The sequence below is a fragment of the Limulus polyphemus genome, unplaced genomic scaffold (genome assembly GCF_000517525.1).
Source record: "Limulus polyphemus unplaced genomic scaffold, Limulus_polyphemus-2.1.2 Scaffold3813, whole genome shotgun sequence".
In the NCBI taxonomy this organism is placed as follows: domain Eukaryota; kingdom Metazoa; phylum Arthropoda; class Merostomata; order Xiphosura; family Limulidae; genus Limulus; species Limulus polyphemus.
In genome coordinates, this window is record NW_013669423.1 from 72,541 (window position 1) to 95,296 (window position 22,756).

Here is a 22,756-nt window from a genome sequence, read left to right on the forward strand (position 1 = left end):
TATTACTCTGTGCATTCTTCATTTTTCCAATGTATTTTTGGGTGAAATTCAAAACCAATCCAAATGATATCCGGGCAAGTTTCGTTGATGATAGTAAGTTGGTTACATTGTAATATAGCCTTATAGTGTCAATCAAATCTTTTTTTTTTTTTTTTTACTATTATTGAAGAGCTGAAAATTGTAATATTTGTTACATCAAAGTTGAATTTTTCTCAACATAGTAGAAATAGGTTTATATATGCACTTGTTGAAAATACTTAAAGGTTTAAAAGTCTGTGGCATGAACATTAGGGAGTTTTTGAAGTGTAATGTTTTATTTTCTTAGTGAAACATATGCATGAAATGTTTGATATATTTATTCAGATATTCAGGTGTTTTTACATAGAAGCAATGGTATAGTATATTGGGAGAATGTAATTCTGTTTGTTATTAGCTACAGACTCTGATGAGGAAACAGATGGTATGGGAAAGTCTAAAGATTCGATTCATAAACATTTAAAACACAAGACCAGTTCACCCTATATTTGGTCTGCAGATGTAGTAGGGTGAGTTATGGTGGTTAAAATTCTTGTTTGTTTGGTTTCTTTTTTCTCCTCACTACTATTGAGTATATGTAGCAGAATGAAAGGTAATACATTTTGTTGGTACTTGTAAGGTTACAGGTATATTCTGTAAAGTATAATATTTGTTTTAAGTAATTAGAATAATAAAACAATATCTCAATTCAAATTGAAGTGAAAGAATAATAAAAGTGTGTGCATTTATTTTGAATGTTTACTTAGTAATAGAAGATAAGTATACTTTCTGAACAAAGTTGTTCAGGCTTCTCGTTAATTAACAGTTAGTTGTCTATGTTTGCTCCTTTTTTAAAAGTAAGCTGATATTTATCTTGAACTAATAATATTCAGATAAATCGTTTATTTTATCAGAAAAAAATTTTATTTTTGGTTTCATTGATCTTCAAGTAGGACATCTGTCTAAATTTTGCAATAATATTGGTTGAGCAATTTATGTATTTCAAATAAATGAACAAATCATTCATACAGAAGAAAACCAGTATGGGAAACAGGAAAATACATGAAGTTTGTTTACTTCTGCATGTAATACTTGTAACAACATATTCATTTTGAGTAATATCTAAACAGTCAGAAAAGATTTTATGCTCTCAAATAAAAAATTGTAATTCACCATTTATTTTGTAAATTTGATTTCTGCTGTGGCTTTAGAGATCACAAAAGAGAATTACCACAGAAATCCATAAATGGTGTTACAGTCACACATCCATCAATATTTAGAATGATCTATCTTATGTGGAGTGCTCCTGTTACCAAATTATGGACATTCCAGGTGAGACTCGTGCATGTAGTTGTGCTTATTAAAACACATTTTATCTGTATTTGCTATGATTATATAAAAATACAAATGCTGTTACTGTTGTCTTTATATAAACTTGTTTCATTTATGCACTGTTTTGGATTACAAGTTATTTCTTTTGTGAAATGTGATTGTTAGATAAAAGGTATTTTTTCTCAATCATATGCATGTTTAAATTAGATATTACTTTTCATGCAGTTGCTTCTATATGTTTTGCCCTCTGGTTTGCATTAAGAGACTGTTTTTTATTAAATCTCTTTCTGTAATAAATGTAAGAATGCGTTCTTTATTCTACCTGATGCAGGAAAATATTGTTGGGCGTGTTTTTTCGGATTATCTAATCAAGATAATCCTAAGTCCAGTCCAGGTAACAATAATTAATTGATTTATTTCTTCATGAATGTTTGATACAGACTGCATTTGCTTGTACGCCTGGCCTAATTCACTTGCAGACTTCTTGGCAAATTGATTGGTTACAAACATGCTGTACTAATTTGACTTAATTAAATTGCAGAGAAATAGACACTAAAACTTTCACTGTCTAAGTCACTAAAAACACTGAACTGATAAACTCACTGAATACTCATTCTAGTATATATTTATATAGTTATCATATTTCTTTTACTATACGAAATTTCTAGATCATTTGATCATCATCTTTGTTTCAATTTTGTTTTGCAAGTCCCTTTCAGATAAAGATTTAAGTGATCAGTTTCAAATTTCCTTGATACAAGTGACTAGTCAATTATAAAATACTAAATTATTGTTTCATTCTTCAATAACGAGCATGAAAAGTTGTAAGGAATAACATATATCAGGTTCAGTTTTACAGTTTTTTTTAGGATACATAATCGGAAGAAATTGTTTGGAAAGTAAATTAGGTTAATGGGGAAAAAATCTAACACCATTTTTTTGCCATCTTTGTTTGTTTGGTTTATCAGTGTTAATGTTTTATACAAATTAAGCTTTAGGCTGAGCTTTATTAGCTGTTGAAAAGCTCTTTACGAGCAAATTTAAACTATTAAATGAATAAACATATAATTTCTTTGGTTCTGTTCAACTATATCTGGCTTGATTTATTTATTTTTCCCATATAAGTTCTCTGTTTTGTGATACAGTACATTAAAACTGTAATTTTCAGGTTTTTTACATAATTTACCTTGGGTTGTTCAGCATAGCTGTTCTATGGCCATCTTGTGGAAATTTCTATTTAGATGTTACTGTTTGTGTCTGGACGTTTCTTTTGGTTGTGGAGGTCATCAGACGAACATATCGTCTATACATGGTAAGGATATTTGTAAGCATGTACAGAAAGAAAGAAAATACGACTCTCTCATTAAAGATGACGTGTTTTTGAAGAAAGCAAACTGAGTCCTTCTGTGTTTTAGTTAAAAAGGTGGCTTGTTCATTGAAGAAGTTACTATAAGTTGACTGTTTGTAACTATTCTAATTTATATATTTACTTTAGGAGCAATGTTTAGTAGTGATTAATATATATAAATGGCTTAAGTTATAAAATAACTGTGTAGATATACAAGAATAATCTGTTGGAATATATATCTTAAAATTGTGTGTATCTTTTATTTCTATAGAGATATCCCAGTGCTCCTCTGTTGCTGAAGTGTTGTGAAATCCTGTTTATTATATCCTTTGTCATTCTGTTTTCAATTGGCCGTATTTTTCATGTCGGTGACATTTTTGATCCCTATAATGAAAGGGTACTGATGTGTTTTGGACTGCTGTACTTTTATTATCGCCTCATTGCTATATATCTCCCATTATCTCCAACTTTGGGACCTCTCCTATATAAAGTGAAATTGATGGTATGTTCCTAATGTATATGCTTTGAACATAAGAATTTAGAGTTCCCATAACAATTTTTGAGTTGATTTAGATTTTAAACATTGTTGCTGTAACTCAGAGTGAGGTTAATATGTATAATAGATAATGTTAATGTAATGTATTTTCATACTGAGAACACTGAGTTGAAGTTTTAAGTCATGCAAGCTCTTTTTAGAGAATCTTTTCATTAGTTATTTTTCTTACACGTGGCTGTTTGGTTTTCCTTGTGAATTCCTAAGACTACAGATGAATCTTACCAGCTTTGAGGTGTATAATAAAATAAGAAATAGTAAATAAATTGATTTATGCACATATGGTAGATTGAGTTGTCAAAAATTATGTTCTGGGTTCAATCCTGTTTGTGGGAGATGCAAAAACTTTAATTACACAGTGGTACAACACAGTAATGTGAATATTAAGTTATCATTGATACAGTTTTTTAAGACATTTCGAAATACTTCATTTGTATTTGCTTACAACCAAAATAACTTAGTGCATCAAGTTATGATAAATTAGCAAGTAAAATTTATTAACAAAATACAATGGTTTATCAGCTGTACATTTTTGTTATCACGTTTATCTACACTGGAAATTGTGATGGCGTAATTAATAAAAATGTGTTTTAAAGAACCTTTTACTTTTCATCACTTGTTACACACACACACGGTTGTTTTACATTTTAGACATAATATTTCACCCGTCAATAACTGTCGTGTACTGAACACATATGCTGTTGACAGCCAGGGACTCAGCCCACCTACTAAGTTCTGATGTTTTGCAGACAAAAAGAGACCTCAAGTTTTATTTTACACACCTTTGGTTTATTATATCTGTAGTGGAGAATTAACATAATTAAAAATAAAAGTATCTGCAATCAGTCACGTATTAATTCACATTTTGTAGGTTTGATCATTTTTCTTAGGCATTTTATTCCATATATTAAAAACAAAATCACAGTTTAGTGTAATGAATATGGAAAATAAATTTAGAATATATCAGATGATAATTATATCCATTCACATTTATATCTACAGTTGTTAAGCTGAGATTGTATTTTTATTTTAAAATGTTCATATTGTGTCAAACCCCATTTAAGGTAACTGTGGACTTTGTAAACTTCATGCGTATGGCCATACTCGTGATTATTAGCTGTGGAGTGGTCATACATGCTGTCATCTACCCAGACTTCCCATTAAGCAGTGAACTTTTCAGGCGGACGTTTCATAGAGCTTGGTTCTCCATATTCTTAGCACCAATTGAAGACTTAGAAGGTGATTTTTTTCTTTTGCATTTATGAAATAAAATTTGAAGACAATCACTGACTTATTTAAAAAGAAATTTGTGTTACTAATTCAGAGGCATTTGCATAGATCACTATTCCTTCGTATTTAAAATACGTTGATTTATTTTTAAGTACGGTAGTGCTTAATAGTAGGGATCGACAAGGATTCTAAATAATTCACTTACCCGAAAAACCATCTTGATTCGTATAACTAAATGAAGCAGTCTAAATTTGCCAACCAAAGTAGGGATGTAAAATCATTTTAAAACCTATCTAACTAGTATCACTTTATTTGTTTGTGTACTTTTTATTGCAGCATTTATTTTGTTTTGGATACTTCTTATAGCAATTCTACAAATAACCAATGAGCCATACTTTCTGTTAAAATTTTATTTTTTTTTCCTATTTGTCATATACTGTTTGGTATTAAAAAAATATGATTTAAACAATGACATGTAATGTTTAGTCTGAAAACTGATATTCAAATGTTTAGTTGATGTTATGATGCTGTCATTGTACACATTTAATGGCCCAAACAAGTAGACATTGGAGTAGATTTTGGTCTAGATGTGATTTAAAATGGATACATTTTAAAAATGTATTACAACAGTTTTAATTTATGTAACATAATAGAAGTACTTGTCACTCAAAATTCTGTATTGTAATGATAGTGTATAATTATGAGTAAGCTTAATGTACTTTGGTTAAACAAAGTTTTAAATGCAACGTATTTTTACTAAACATGGACTTAAACACATGTGGTAAATTGATAGAGCCATTTTTTTATGCATGTGACATTAAATTTATTGAATATTCATATTCATGTCTTGTACATTTTCTAACTGTCAAACATGAAATGAAACATTAACCAGTGTTAGTATCTAAATACTGTTTAATACATTCTGTAATTAATACGTTGTTCTTGTAATGATTGTAGTTCAGGAAAGATGTCAGTCATTAAGAGTTTCCCAGAAAACTACTCACTCTTGTTTTGTTGGTAACTGTGAGTATTTCATGATTACTTTTTCCTGTAATTATTATTCTTAAAACATATGCTGATGCTACTCTAATGTAACATAATTCTTTATATGTGTGTGTGTTACCTGATACAACATAATCTAGAATAGTTATCATAAATACTTTGATGAAGTATTGAATGTAAAAGGAAAGCTGTAAGAAGAGTAATATAAAGAGATCAGTAGTTCCATCAAAATTTGACACAAGTTAGATGTCAGACCATTCATTGGGTTCTTTTAGAGTTAATAGATTAGTAATTTAGATGTTATCAATCTTTTACTGCATCAGATATACACACATGAAGGTTTAGCTGTACTGGGGTTGATGTAAAAGTTTAGCCTTTTTTTGTGTTGAGCTTTTGAAATTTTAAGCAAGTTTGTTTACAATATTTTAAATATTTTCATTTAAACAATCAATAAAGTAGTATAAATCTAATAACATAAGACTTTCTGTATTATGCAAACACAGAAGGTCAAGATATCCAAATCTATGAAAGAAATTTCTTTTCAAAAGTCAAAAAATTAAGGAATTGGTTCTTTACTCTTAACCAAACTACAATGGATTCTAAAACAGTTTATCATTTTTTCAATTTGTATTAAGTCATCTGTTAATTTTAAAAGGAAACTTATTGTTTGAAAATGTTGTAATTTAACAGAGCATAAAATTTAAGGAAAACTAAGGATTTTTAATCCAAATAGAATGTCCTATATACTAAACTTTAAAAAAAAACTCAAAGCTTGCCCCCTCATCACTCAAATATTTACTAAGCCTTCCTATAAATTCTTTTAAATTTTCTGCACCCACCACATCTGAAGGCAACACATTCCAAAGGCCAACCACGCTTACAGAGAAATAAAACTGAAGATGATTTCTACCCTGTCAAAATTTATATTTTTATTCCCAAATCCTACCATTCTCACCATTAAGTATGAAAAGAGATGATTAAATGACAGTTTTAATCCCCTTAACGAATCTTAAACACCTCAAATAGTGAATATCAATTAAAATCTAGATGAATAGCATGAATTTTAAATAGGTTTCTTGTTATATCTAATGCTGAAGAACGTATTCAAAACTGAATTACTCTGACTATTGTGTAGTTTATTCTTACTGTTAACTTCTTTTAAAAGCACTTTAACTTAAAATTAACTTGTTAAGAATAACCTCTGTATGTCCATTAAATCTTACATCAGTTACCTAGATTTGATTAAATATTAAGCAAAAGCTTTGACATATTTCTTTTCTAAAGAATAAAGCCTTAAAACTTCATTATGAGCTATTTAATTCATTAGAACTCCACTAAATAGACTCATGAAAGTCATCTATTGTATTCAGATATTGTCTACACTATAAATTTTCAGTGAACAGTGTTTTATTTTAAGATTATATGTTGATCAGTTTCTAAAACTTTTATTGGGCAACATCGTATTATTTATTATTCATAATGTGTCTCAAATATGTAGGGTATGGTTTATACAATTTATTGTCTTTATACCTTTACATGAACTAATCTATACGGCAAATCTTTACAAAGACGGTTACTTGCACCCTGAGGATTTAGATATACCTATACCTCATTACATTAACACTTGAACCTAAACTTTTGCCTACATTACTACTTTCAAAGAAGATACAATAACATTTTTAATTCACTTGTAATATGTAGTACAGTTTTTCATTTTTTAAATATCATGTATTTATCTGTAAATTATATGCTAAATTGGTTGCTTAATTTCATGCTATTAATGTAGTCATTCGTTTTAAACATTTAATAATAGTTTCACATCCAAAGTTTATAACATTAGTGCTTAATGTTTCTCCTAAGATATCATCCAGTAGATAGATGACTTGAAGGTTATGTTTAATAACCTGTGAATAAGATAATAGAGTTCCCACCCTCATATTAGTGATCAGTGATTGCTTCATACAGTAATTTTTTGAACCCAAAGGGCCACTTGGGATGATGTGAAGGTGTAGGAAATACATTATTAGTATTTATTCTGTTTAAAAGGATTTTTGTCAATATTCTGGGATTACTCATTTCAACTAAGTTCTGCCTGTTTTACTAATTTAGTATCTTAGTCTAGCTTTTAACAGCTTTTTTTGTTTCTTGTTTCTGTAAAATTTAATTTAAAGATCTCAATAAAGAAGAATTTTTTTTATATTAAACAGATTCTCAGTTTAAATTCGTAATGAAATAATTTGCTGAAGAAGTATATATTTCATTGTGATCTGTTATTCAGCAGATTATCAGATGATGCTCTAGTAGTGTTGTTTTTCTTTGAAGGGAAAAAGGTTCAACAATCTGTCATGAATCAAATGATATGAGTTTTTGAAACAAAATATTGTTGTAAGGAGTAATAAAAGATAGTTCACAACTGGAGCTTATAAGGATTCTGGGTACTTTGTAATATGAATAAAGATGATTTGTAAACTTTTGAAGAAAACATATATGTTGCCTCTTTCGTTCTATACATCATGTGATTTATTAGGAAATGCTATTTTTTTCTACATATGTATAGACAGAGATTACACCTGTCCTACAACTGGTGTTTGGCCGTACGTTTTCTCTATACAGTACTTCGTCCTTTTGAAGATGATCCTCCTCACCATCCTATATGCCACTTTCACGTAAGTTTTTATGTGTAAATTATTTTATAGTTTTTTTATGACTAATTCCTCTAACTTATCAACAATGCTAATGGTTTGTTATTAATGAACAAGACTCACTTTTTTGGTTGATTTTATAACTTCTAATTAAACCAAAACAATGGCAGTCACTTACTGTTTGATCAACTCGACAAAGAACCCGACTAGGAGGTCACATTCAGTGAGGATGTAGATAGTTTTTTATGACTAATTCCTCTAACTTATCAACAATGCTAATGGTTTGTTATTAATGAACAAGACTCACTTTTTGGTTGATTTTATAACTTCTAATTAAACTAAAACAATGGCAGTCACTTACTGTTTGATCAACTCGACAAAGAACCCAACTAGGAGATTACATTCAGTGAAGATGTAGATAGATTTTTTCTCTGTTCTTTCCCATTGTTGTAATATTAATGTGTATTTTTTTCTTCATAATTTAATATACTCATTTCACTCAAATGAATTGTTCACATTATAAAAAAAAAAGTCTGTTCTTACATTTCTTTTATTGACATGTGTACAGTAAAATAACGATCTCTGTTATTCATTTTATTAAGTGAAATATTTTCTATTAGTTATAGAAAATTAGGAGGACATATTAAATTAATATTATTGCTTCCTCCTGTTTCTAACTCTAAAATTATGAAGTAGTTTAACAAGAGAAGTTGAAGGTGAACTATGTTGGTATGCTACAAGCCTTTTATCCCATTTGGTTCTGGCCACTAACACAAATAACAAGCTTTTAAAGCTACATCATGGTGAAAGGGGATTGAATTTTGACTGGAACTTTTCTTTCCTTTGGATTTTAACATACTTTAACAATTTCTGTGTCTAGAATTCTATAAAATGTTGTTATCCACCCATTAAATTACGTCACTTTTGTTAAAATAAACTATACATGGATATTATTATTATATTCCCCACTAATACTAGAATATGTTTGATACATTTTCAGTGCTAGGGCATCTAAGATAGATGATAAAACCGTTTCTATCTGGAAATTCCAGCGGTATCAGTTAATTGTTGACTTTGCAAACCGTCTTCGACTTCCTGCCCCTTTGAATATTTTCAGTTATTTAATTGGAATTGTTAAGTGGATGTATGGACTATGCTGTATGAAATGTAGGCAGACCTCTAAAAAATATGTAAGAGTTTTGATACATAATAACCTAATACCAGTACTATAAGAACTTAATAAATAAGCAATTTATATGTTAAGATGTGAACAAATATTTGTTTAAATAGTTTGTAAAATAATTTGTTAGAGTTGATAAAAACTAGTTGACATTGTTCTTAAAATATATATTAAATGACGTCAAATTTCTTTGATCAAATTGATTCAGTTTTGATAGTTTATTAGTTTATAAAATGATGTGAGTGCATGTTAAAAACAATAACACATATCATGCAAATTAAGTAACCTGTTGTGGTCATTTGAACACTCATTCAATTGAACAATATGCTACTTGTATGCTTTTGCAATATATATATATATATATAATGCATAGGTCTGAAGTTTTAAAAGCTTACATCTTGTGTTATAAAGTTCGCAGCTGACATAGTTAGATAATAATAACCATTTAGACGTGCATCTTTATCCTTAGTAAATTGACACAGGAAGAATTTGTTATATTGTACGTAAAATTTATTATTTTGTTGATGTATCTATTGTTTTTCATATATAAGGCAAAGTATATTGACATACAGTTGATATATGAATATGATTTATATATATATATGGTTTCTAAATATCAAGGATGGAAGTTTATTCAATGAAAATGTGGCTGGATACTTTAACGAAGAAGACAATAACTACTGGAAACATTTAGTTCAAGAGTACTATAAACGTCAAGAAAAGAGTATAAAAGAGGATGACCTATCAAAGAAACAGCTTCAACTGTAAGAGGGTTACTTTAATATTCTAACAAACACTGAAGGTTAATCACACTTTATAAAAACAGTGTTTTAGATTTTATCTATCCCTTGGAACTACTACTACTTTCATTGTTAGTCTCGCACAACCCGAGAACCATGATTATGTATTATTACCCAATGATTAAATTTTTACTGTAACAAACTTTTGTGAAGAACGACAAGATCAATTTCAGGCCAAAAAATATCATGACAGTTGATCTACAAGTCTTATGTTTTGTACAAAGGGAAAAAAATATAAAAAGTGCTGCTACACATAAAGTGAGAAAAGGGAGCAAAGAAAAAGTACTGGTACACGTCTAGATACGTGTTTCTGGCTGTGATGAAAAGTACCAATGGAACACAGAAGTGCTGGTGCTGTGTACTGACAAGTACTGGCCCATTTCAAGCACTGATCGTAGTTGGACACATCAATGGAAAAAAAAAAATGTCTACTTTGGGAAGTTTGACAGCTTGTTAGAAGTCAAATGGGATTAATGATAGCAATTGAATATTGAATTGTCAACTGTCACGAATTTACCTTAACCAATTTTATGTGCTGAATCTATCATCAGTGCTGCCATCTGCTGCAACATGCCACTCTGTTAGCATAAACAAATTATTCAGCATATTGTGTGATTAATCTTTTGTATTACATAAAAACTGATAGAACCAACTCATTATATTTAAATGACTAAAAGTTTATTAAGTGGTGCCATAAATCCTATAAAATGTATGTTTTAGATTTAGCTCTTCTTAGATCAATCTCTTTTGATCTGCTGTGAAAATCTAAATGACGTATTCATGGCTTTAGATATTAGAAATGTTGCTCTTACTGGTAGTTTTTAGGTCCAAGTCGTCAAGTATATTTTTTCTTAGTTGAAAAATGTTTTGCTTTGATTTTTGTATGTTTGTGTATATATATTTTAGAAATGTGATGCCATTCAAAGTTTCTAAATTAGATCTAAAGTGTGAAAATAGTTTAAACTTTTAATTGCCATAGGTTGTAATGAAACACATGTGGAGGGTTTCCTGCTTGAGCTTGTAGCTCAGTTCCACTAGTTAAGTTGATTTATGGGATCAATCTTTGGTCAAGACAGATGCCTCAAGACCTTGATGGTTTATAAGATATAAAAAGTAATTTTTTTGAGGATATATATAGTAATATTGATAAGGGGTTTCAAAAGACAACTCGTTTACAACTCAAATATAAACCTTTTGTTAGAATAACAATTGTTACGGTATGAATTACACTCAGTACCAGAGCTCATCGGGCTGACTGGGATACAACAAACATAGTAGTGGTTGGAATGCTATTGTTAGAATACAAATTGTTATGTTGTAAATGTTTTTTTTTTAAGATGGCAAAGCATAATTATAATCAGTTTATAATTATAATTATAAACTTATTTTTTGAGGCAGTACTAGTACTTGAGCTGCTTTGTCGTTTTTATATTTACACATAGATTTTTTTCTTTTTTAAAAAATGAGTCCATTTCACCCAGCTGATTATCTCTAGTTGTTTTTGAGAATGTCACCCCTGATTATAATTATGTTTGTCATAAGACAATAAAAAATTAGGCTATTCATGTATCACAAATTGTCCTTTTAGTACTTTCAAATATAAAATAAATTTACTAATATGTTGTGAAAAATGACTTCAGTACACTTAAATCAATTATAATTTGGATAGAGCTTAATACCAGGTACAAATACAGTTTTGCTACTACAGCGTACCACTTTTTTTCATGAAGAATTAAGTAAGACATAAAGATTCAGATGACTTGAACTTATAAAATATTTTGATTAAGGTCTAAAAGTACATATATATTACAGTTAGTGTACAAAGATAATGTACATATTATTGTTTATACAAACAATTTTGTTGGGGTAATCTAATTACCTTTGTCTTAAATCTTGTTTCTGTAACTGCAGTTTGCCTTGTTTCTTCATTGCATTTGATTATGTTAAGTAGAGTGTCTCATAATGTAAATTTTATCTAATATGTGTAATAATATCAATGATCATTAAATCTGATACCGTGTGATGACCACTAGGATAATTAAATGAACTTTGAGGCATATTGATGTGTGAATAATTTGGAAAAGGTTATGTAATATGTGTGATCTTCTTTTAGTAGTTTTAATTTAAAGATCTGACTGTTGGGGTTTTAATCCTCAGAGATAATTATTAAAGCAGGAATAACATGCTGGATGTACCATGCTTGGGAAAGAAACTCCAGACATAGAAAACATACATTTTTGCTGTTGCTCTTGTCAAATCAAATATCATAGTATGTTTTGAAGTTGAAGTTTTTAATTTTTTTTTACTTGTTTAAACATTGTATTGATGGTAACTGAACTGTATAATTAAAAATTTGTTTATATATATAAAATAAAAGAAAATTTCTAAATTTACTTTGCATGTACAAATTACAATCATAACTTCTCGCAACTGACTATTCATCTAATTTTGTTCCCTGGTGGGCCAGCAGTAAGTCCATGGAGTTGCAATGCTAAAGTCTGGAGTTTAATTCTCTGCAGTGGACACAGCAGATAGTCCAATGTGGCTTAGCTATTAAAAAAAAAACAATAATCTGATTTTATCTATTATCTCATCAGCTTAACAACAATAGCTGAAGATATTGACTACGAGAAAAATATGATGATACAAGTCAAAGGTCTAATAAGAGAGCTAGACAGAATTATGAACCAGGCTAAAGGTTTTGTAGAAGACTTTAAAAAAATGTCACAAAAGGAAGGTAGGAAGTTATGGATTGTATAATATAATAATTAGTGTTCTTTCTTGTAATCAACTGAAACTCAGTAACATGAGGAAAAGATACAATAATCTAATTTTTACAACAATTAGTTTAAACTGCCCGTACTTTTAATCATGTAAATAACAAAATACTTTTTATATCTCGTATGTGTTCATTTGCTTAGCAAGTAGTGCTTCTATCTTTAAATAATTGTATATATGATTTTTATTTTCAAAGTTCTGCGAGTTCAAGTAAATTAATGATTACAATTATGAAAATCAACAATTTGAATAGAATAGGCACTTAAAAAATTTTTTTTTTAGAATACGTGCAGTTGTAAAGCAGATCAAATACTTGAAGGGATATATATAGATTACTTTTATAGAACCCGCTCTACCAGCTGGTATGATCCACATGCTTGCATTAACATTTTAGATTTTTAAGCCTAATCTTTTTGAAATGAGAATGCTAGCAGTCATTTTTGCATTGACAATTAAATTCGTTGATATTTATGTATCACACACATCTATAAAACAAACAGGATTGCCAAACAATGGGAAATCTGTTATTTTGTGAGATTGAAAAGTTCTTTTAATACTAAAACTAAGAAAATATTTAAATTAACCCATTCTTCATGTCATTTTTGATATGCTATAAATAGAAGAATTTTATTGACAGAGTTTAGCCTGTAGCAATTGTATTCTTGAATATTTTACAAGATAGTGGCAAAAGTTTAAAAACTTAATATAGAAGAAATATGTGCCTGCTTATGTAAGTTTATAATCTTTTAGCTATTTCACAGAAGTATTTAATTGGTTTTTCAACATTTATCAGTTCCTTAAAAACGTACTAGTTGTTCATTTTCTGATTAGCATTCTTGATTAAGGATGGTTATGTCTAAGCCATTTATGTGATTAGCCCATGTTTAACATAAGGTTTCATTCACATTGAAAATACCAATCCTTAGCAATGAAGAAACGACTGTATCTTTTTCAAAACTATTTTTTATTTTGTCTTAAATTTGTAGAGTATAAAAATGAAAAGAATTACGACTTTATTAATGAGCATTAATGTTTAGGCAGTGACACACCGTTACTAAAAAGTGTGTACATTTGACACGTGATAGAAAGTAGTTTAAGATAATTATTAGGATAAAACTAAAATTGGTAATCAGCAAGTGTTTTATCTGTAACATAGAACTCTCTTTTTATGTGATCTGGCATGGCCTGATGGCTAGGGCACTTGAATTGGTCATGGGTTCAAATTCCATCATCAAACATGCTTGCCTGTTAGCTGTGGAGACATTATAATGTGACAGTTAATCTCACTATTCATTGGTAAAGAGTAACTCAAGAGTTGGTGGTTGGTAGGGTTAACTTCCATTTAGTCTATCACTTCTAAATTAGGGATGGCTAACCCAAATAGCCATCAAGTAGCATTTTACAAAATTCAACAAACACACACACACAAACAAATCCTTTTCATACTTATGATGACTCCAATTGTGTATTGTGATTGTTTCTTTTCTTATTATCATATCTCTTTCTGTAAATATATATTTCCAGATAGCATCAAAAATGTCTATGCTATCAGAAAGTATTGGATAATGATAAAAAGGTGTTACATATAGCTTTTGCTAATATGGTGTTTGGTTTGCTATATATCAGGAACTTCACTAGTATTGCGATTATTTTCAAAATATAAATTTTAATCTGTTTTATTCTATTACTAGTTTCTGTGCATCAAATCTTCCTTCATACTCTTGCTCGAAAAAGTCCTTACCCAGGAACTATGGTTCATCGATTTCCAGTTCCAGATAAATATGTACCATGGGAAGTTTTGTGGGTGGAATATGAGCCTGTTATTTACACACGCCATTATTCTGAATTTCCAGTTTCTCTTCAGCCTTTTATTGATGAAGATATACTGTAGTAAGTTTCTTTCTATCAAAGATGTTCCATTTCTTAAATTACACATCAGAAAGTGAAATATTATATTGATTTAATGAAATTTCTGACCAACATTTCTCATTTATATCTTGATAAAGTTGAGAAACACAGCACATCTCATATTTTGAAAGTAATTTGATGTAACTAAGGCTTCAGAATTAATTTAAAAAAAGTATTTTTATATATAGTGTATGGACAATAAAGAAGTAGATGTGATGTCTTAACAGACAGACAGAGTAACAGTTTTCCACTAAAACAATAGGTTTTAGATGCACTATTTAAAAATAGTTTAATGCTGGTTATTGTTTGTAAAATTATAATATTGAAATCCTTGCATTTTTTCAATACTTATGAATGATCTAGATAGAATTCTAAATTAGTCTTAATATAATATGAATGTTTTTCAAAGTAAGAAGACATTCTTTTAATAAATATTTTATATATTTCCTATGAAAAATGTACAGAGCCCATTAAGTACTTTTACACAGACAGTAGTCTGGTCTGTTAAAAGTGGCTCAGGATCAACATGCAGGTTCAGATACAACTGTTCAACATGTTTTCCAAATGAAAAGCCATGCAAAAACATACATTTGTTTGTGAGTGTATAAAATGAGTCTGTCGACAGTAATACTTAGAAAGTCTGACTGTGTTCTTAGATCTTATACAGGGCAGGACAGAAGTGACTATACTATTGTTTCATCTATAACAAAGTTTAATTTCTAAATATTACTTTGAAAGCCTTGCATGGCCTGGTGGTTAAGACGCTCGACTTACAATCTGAGAGTCACAGATTTTGAATCCAATCCCTGTACATGCTCACCCTTTCAGCCTTAGGGACGTTATAATGTGATGATCAGTCCTGCTATTTGTTAGTAAAAATTAGTCCAAGAGTTGTTGGTGGGTGGCATAAACTAGTTGCCTTTCCCTTTGTCTATCGCTTCAAAATTTGGGATGGCTAATGCAGATAGCTCTCCAGTAGCTTTACACAGAAGTTAAAACAAACAAACAATATTTAAATTGATTTCAGTTGTCTTTGGAATATTTTCTATAGTATCAACTCCATATTATCAGCTTTATAGTAACTTTTGCTCCACCTTGTATATTAATGTAAATTTTGTTTTCTAAAGCCTTTTAAGATGTTTTATACATCAAACAAAGATATGGTTCTTATGTATTTCTTCTTTTGTTTTTAAAAAGACTTTTATGGTAGAATGAAATGAAGCTTTCTCCATCTGATCCTTTTTTTTTTTTTTTTGTTATTAAGCACAAAGCTACACAATGTGCTATCTGTGCTGTGTCTACCATGGGTGTCAAAACCAAATATTTAGCACTATACCTCTGTGCCACTGGGGGCAATCTGGTACTTACATGTATTCATGTTATAAAATTGATTATTGGATGCTGTTAATATAATATTTTTAGCACTGGTCTCAATCATTCTGCTTTTCAACTTCAAATATTAGAGAAAACATGCATTGTAAATAACTTCACCAATTAGTTTTGTGTTCTGGTATTATGTATACATATACTTTAACAAACTTTTCTGAATAAGAGAGACTTCATGAGTATATGTTTAAATAGTTTACATATAAACCTAAGATATTCAACTGGAGTTAATCAAAAACAGAAGTCTAAATTTTATAAGATAGTCTAAAGTATGATCAAAGTTACATGCGTTTTCTCCATCTCTTTCAAACATATGTTGTAGTCTAATCAAGACCAAAGGTACCATTCCTGTTTCTAAATGGAATTCTCTATCGACTACTGTAGAAGGGTTTCTTGTTGATAGACAGTCTTGGATTCTAAATTATGACAAGACAACATTGGAGTATAAGTTAGATGAGGAGGGACTTCCTGTGTGAGTATGAAATTTTGGTGTAAGATTAATTGAACATAGTTTTTGCTTACTAGTAGAATTACACGTGAAATGTATATACATAAGTAAAGTTGACACCGTAGAGTATATGTATGGTATGAAAATGCTAAATGTAGGTTTAGCTTCTTAGTAGAATGTAGACATGAAAATGTACTGTATCTAAGTGTAGCTTCCTGATAGAATGTAGACATGAAAATGTACTATATCTAAGTTTAGCTTCCTGATACAATAAACATGAAAATATACTAATATACAAGTTTAGCTTCCTGATAGAATGTAGACATGAAAATATACTATATACAAGTTTAGCTTCCTGATAGAATGTAGACATGAAAATGTATTATATCTAAGTGTAGCTTCCTGATAGAATGTAGACATGAAAATATACTATATACAAGTTTAGCTTCCTGATAGAATGTAGACATGAAAATGTATTATATCTAAGTGTAGCTTTCTGATAAAATGTAGACATGAAAATGTACTATATCTAAGTGTAACTTTCTGATAAAATGTAGACATGAAAATATACTATATACAAGTTTATTTTCCTGATAGAATGTAGACATGAAAATATACTATATACAAGTTTAGTTTTCTGATAAAATGTAGACATGAAAATATACTATATACAAGTTTAGCTTCCTAATAGAATGTAGACATGAAAATATACTATATACAAGTTTAGTTTTCTGATAGAATGTAGACATGAAAATATACTATATACAAGTTTAGTTTTCTGATAGAATGTAGACATGAAAATACACTATATACAAGTTTAGCTTCCTTGTAGATTATATGAGATACTGTACCAGATGCAGGACTAGCTACATAGAAGAATGTAGACATAAAAATAAGCTAAATGTAAATTTATTAGTCTTACAAGTGTTACCTTGAATAGGTAGAAAATATAAGTTTAGCTGCTTAGTTTATCCATTATTCCTCACAATCTTTACATGTATAATATTGTATATCCTAGATCACTGTTCTAGCTGGTATTAAAAATAGCGTTAAATGTTATGTTTATTATTTTTGTTTATGTGCATTGTAGAAATCCATTTGGAAGAACTGGACTGCAAGGGAAAGGAACCTTGCCACGCTGGGGACCAAACCATTATATATTTGTTGTTATAACTAGGTAGGTAATTTCTTATTTCCCTTGAGGCCTGACATGACCTGGTGGTTAGGGCATTCCACTCTCAACCTGAGTGTTGAGAGTTTGAATCCCTGTCATACCGAACAAGCTTGCCCTTTCAGCTGTGGGAGCATTATAATGTGACCGTCACTCCTACTGTCCATTGGTAAAAGATTAGCCCAAGAGTTGGTGGTGATGACTAGCTGCCTTCCATCTAGTCTATCAGTACTAAATCACTGCAGGTAGCCCTCATGTACCTTTGCATGAAATTCAAACCAAAGCATACTTATTTACGTTGAAAAAAATGTTTGTTAGCTGGATATAGAGGTAGTTTTCCAAGCCAGGAATAAACTACACAACTCTTGTTTGTTTTAAAGATTTTAGTCTCACTGTAGAGACTACACACTAATTGAATTCTATTATCACTCTGATATTCATTTCTTCTCTAAGAAACCAAATGCTCAATCCCCACCCACAAAAAAATAAATAAAAAATTTCAGAATAAAAATAGTTTTCTTAATCGTTTGTGCTAGCAGTATTACATCATGTAAATATAAGTAAACTTGTTAAGTGTGGGTTATTGCTCTCACTGTTCACATCTTCAAACTAAATATGACAATAACTTCATTCATTAAATTTAGAAATCTTTCAAATGTAATTGATGTTGTTATGCTTGCTATTAAACCTACACTAAGGTTTGTATGGTCATTGACATTCCATTACATTCAATTGAAAAACACTTTAAAATAGTCTCATCTTTAATTATTTTCAACATGTATACTACCTATGGATTATATCTTAGTTAGACTACTTACATTTTACACTCTTTCAGAGCCTGTAACAACATCTTTATATGACCTAACCAACCACATTATATCTTTTTGCTGATGACATCATAGGTTCAAAAGGTTTTTGACTTTTATCTTATTTTGGCAAAAGCAAGGTTTAATTGTAGTTTCATTAAGTTTATGGCTATTTTGATTCTCATCTGATTACTTCACTTCAAGTCAGCAAACACGATGCTTTGAAATTTCACCTTGATATTTTGGTTGAAATTTGTTTGTGTGTAGATAAACACAAAGCTACACATTGGGCTATCTGTGCTCTGCTTGCCACGGGTATTGAAACCTGGTTTATAATGTTGTAAGTCCGAAAACATACCGCTGTGCCACTGGGAGCTTCGGTTGAGAATGGAATAGTAACTTGGCTTATCCATTACTATAACATACAATGTTGTATCATATGTAAATAAATGTGATAACACTCATTTAAACCTTATGTTTACAGGGGTGAAATGAGTTTGGAATGGGTAGGAATATGAAAGTTTATTGTGTAACTTTTGATGGGGGCCTTGAGTATCTATGGAAACCCACTTTAATGACACTGTAATATTTACGTTAGTTTTGAAAAAATGTTTTAGGATTTTTTCAATATTTCATTAGTTCTTCCACTTACTGTTTTATTTTTTCTTCAATCCCCCAACACTAGCAACCATTTATAAACTTCCTAAAACATTTTTTCAATTATTTCATTAGTTCTTCCACTTACTGTTTTATTTTTTCTTCAATCCCCCAACACTAGCAACCATTTATAAACTTGTTTTAGGAAGTTTATAAATGGTTGCTAGTGTTGGGGGATTGAAGAAAAAATAAAACAGTAAGTGGAAGAACTAATGAAATAATTGAAAAAATGTTTTAGGAAGTTTATAAATGGTTGCTAGTGTTGGGGGATTGAAGAAAAAATAAAACAGTAAGTGGAAGAACTAATGAAATGATTGAAAAAATATATTTATATTACAAAACAATTTTGTGTAACCCTGAATGAAATGTGAATAAAGATAAGATAGCAGTGTATAACAGAATAAAAAAAGTAGAGAATTAAAATGCCAGTAAATAATAATAATATTATAGAGAAAAGTTAGATAAGAGTGGTTGTTTGTAGAACACAAGTAAAATAAAGAAATAAAGCTAACTTCTTTTCTAACAGAAAATACAAAAAAAGTTGATTATTTTGTGATACCGGAATCGAGATTAACCCTTGGTTTTTGTGTACTGTTCAGAGCAGCAATACAATAGACTTCTTTCATAGCTTTTTTAGTCTTGTTTAAAATTAAATCTGTGAAGTTTGTATACTTATAAAAATCATGTCATTGATGGAATTGCTAAGCTGGTTAAAATTATGGCAAACAGATAGTTTTTAGTTTTTGTAGAAGATTTTTGAAAAATATTTTCCAAGTGTCATTTGTGTTGGTTGTCACAAAGTATTATGCTCTATTATAAATTAAATTAAGGCTTTTGTATTGTTTGGGCATGTTTGTTGGAGCCCAATAATGTGAGTTATTACAAAGGTAGATAGTCATTCCGTGGCAAGATGCAGTTAACTTTGGCATAAACCAAAATATTAGTTGTTCTTCAATCAGAATTACAAGACTAACTAATCAGTTTTTCATCTTGTCTCTTAGAACTTTTAGAGAGCTGCAACAGAAATTAAACCTCAAATTACTGACATTTTTACACCATGTTCATTACAAATGCAGTCTGCATAATGGATCATATTGAGCAATTTTATAAACAGTTGAAAAAAAAAAAGGTATAAGTTATTCATTTTTAATGTAAGATACATGGAAAACTCCAGCAGTAATTAGTGAGCTTGATTGCAATATTGATGGTGTTTTTGTTTACATTTTTCTTTGGCTCATATGCTATTAAGAATCTTTTAATATCCAGTGGGAATCCATAACATTAATTCTAGGGTTAATATGAGAGTATTAATTTTCTTTTACATTATATAATACTGCTTAAATGAGCTATGATTTGTTTTATATTATGTATATCTTCCTATTGAAGTACTTATATTTTTTAAATGCACTCCTCAGAATGCAATTCAACTTTTAAATGGTAACTCATATTTAGAGTTATTTCTTTGATTGACATACAGTACATTTACAGAAACGTTTCTTAGAAACTTTTCTCTTTTTGTAAACAATATTCTGAAAGATTTGAAATGCATTGATACCAGTCATTATTTTTCTCTCTCAATTGACTTGGATTAATGACATTTTTGTAAATTCATTTCTGAGCTATGATTTTTAGTCTGAATAGTATCATATTTTTAATATTATGCAAATTATTATGACTGAATGATTTCCGATATCAATTTCATTATATGTTTTGAGATTGTATCCTATTTTTTCAGATGGCAAAAAAACAAACTGGTTAGAGAAGAAGACAAAGGTTTAGAGTTTATTGCTTTTACAGAAGACGACCTACATGAGATTTCTTTGCCAGGGGTAAGACAAGTTAGATTTTATTTTTGACATCTACATTTTTCAGTTGGCATCAATTTTCCTAATGGTTTAGAAAAAATAAAAAAGAAGATCATTTAAGTAATCATACAACAAAGATGGCCAACTTAGTTAGAGTGTGAGTTTAGTTCAACAACAGGATATTTGTTCTACATGCTTTTGATAAGCATTAAAATTAACAGCTGAGTCGTAACTAGAAAATATAAGTGCCCACAGCTGGTCACCGTATTTGTGCCCCTTTTGTGAATGCCTTGGCAAGCTATTTCAGTCATTTTGTGCCTGGGGCAGCTGCTCTACTAATCCCATTTTAGTTATATCTCTCTGATGAACACGTAGTTAGAAAGGATTTAAAATTGAAAACAGATATTAATATCTTTAATGTTATTAGAAAGTACTGAATGAAAGTTGGTACATTTCCCTTTTTCATTAAGGTTAAGCTGTACCTTTTTTTTATAGACATTACAGTGTACAGTATTTTAATTATTAACAGACACTGGAGATATAATACAAACTGATGTGGTGAAAATAATACTGATTTTGTATTGTATGTGATTGGTTTTTATATCATGTTTGAAATAAAAAATATTTGGTAGCATTTAATAAACAGAGGTTTTATTCGGCATAGTAGAAAGAATATTTTACAATATTTTCAAACCTTTTTAGTTATTGTAAAGTGAAAAAGCAAATTTTTTACTATTCATTAAACATAGTTTTTTTTCGTTTGTATGGCTGTATGGCATACCATAGGGTCTTGTAAGTGGAGAAAACAAATACAATGGTATTTGTGGACTCTTTAAGACTGAAGCTGAAGGTAGTTTTCAATGGCAAAATGATGAAGATATGATACAGGTAAGAGAGCCAGGTTTAGATAAAGATACAGCATCACAAATAATAATGAACTTAAGAAGTGACGCACTTAATAGGTTATAAAATTAAATAGAGAGAAGCTAACTAGAATAAAGTTATTAGAATACAATATAAAAAACAAGATGAAAGAAATTATTTTAAAAAATGTAGGAAGTTAATACAGTGAATTAAATAAGTGGTTATAATTATTAGTACGTTTCTGAACAGAGATGCTGGAATACACTCTTAGTATGTTGCTGAACAGAGATGCTGGAATACACCATTAGTATGTTTCTGAACAGATTTAAACACTTGCATTATACACTATTAGTATGTTTCTGAACGGATTTAAACACTTGCATTATACACTATTAGTATGTTTCTGAACAGATTTAAACACTTGCGTTATACACTATTAGTATATTTCATTAGTATAACACAAGTGTTATACACCAGCTTCATATCTTTTATAGATTAAGAGAAATAAGCATTCAAAGAGTAGTAAAAAATATTGGTCTTTATTTTATGTTCTCTTATACCCTTTTCCCGTTATCACAGTCAGAATACTAAAATAAAGTAATGCAGTGTGATCAGGTTTTAGTATAGAATACACACATGTAGTAAAATAATCTGACAATTTTGTATGAAGAAATTTAACATTATTAAACATAGAATAAAATGTTTACCTCATAAGATGTATAAATGAATGAAAACTTAGTTTCCATGTGCAAAATATCTAGATATGTAAACTACTGTGTCACGAACTGCAAGCTTCACATCACCTATAAAGTAATAGAAGTGAAAATAAAT

General features: G+C 29.5%; 1 protein-coding gene across 1 annotated transcript in view; it reads left to right on the forward strand.

Annotated features, from left to right (window-relative positions):
* The window catches only part of LOC106470084 (transient receptor potential cation channel subfamily M member 2-like), a 53,196-nt gene that overhangs the window by 26,433 nt on the left and 4,007 nt on the right, over nt 1–22,756 (forward strand). The window contains exons 13-28 of the mRNA XM_022398642.1: nt 1–93; nt 434–545; nt 1,227–1,347; nt 2,516–2,659; nt 2,967–3,197; nt 4,313–4,487; nt 5,436–5,501; nt 8,038–8,146; nt 9,123–9,312; nt 9,924–10,066; nt 12,700–12,839; nt 14,572–14,770; nt 16,497–16,646; nt 17,713–17,799; nt 20,992–21,085; nt 21,848–21,949. Coding sequence (XP_022254350.1) covers nt 1–93; nt 434–545; nt 1,227–1,347; nt 2,516–2,659; nt 2,967–3,197; nt 4,313–4,487; nt 5,436–5,501; nt 8,038–8,146; nt 9,123–9,312; nt 9,924–10,066; nt 12,700–12,839; nt 14,572–14,770; nt 16,497–16,646; nt 17,713–17,799; nt 20,992–21,085; nt 21,848–21,949 — 2,156 coding nt within the window. The remainder of the gene's footprint in view (nt 94–433; nt 546–1,226; nt 1,348–2,515; nt 2,660–2,966; nt 3,198–4,312; nt 4,488–5,435; nt 5,502–8,037; nt 8,147–9,122; nt 9,313–9,923; nt 10,067–12,699; nt 12,840–14,571; nt 14,771–16,496; nt 16,647–17,712; nt 17,800–20,991; nt 21,086–21,847; nt 21,950–22,756) is intronic.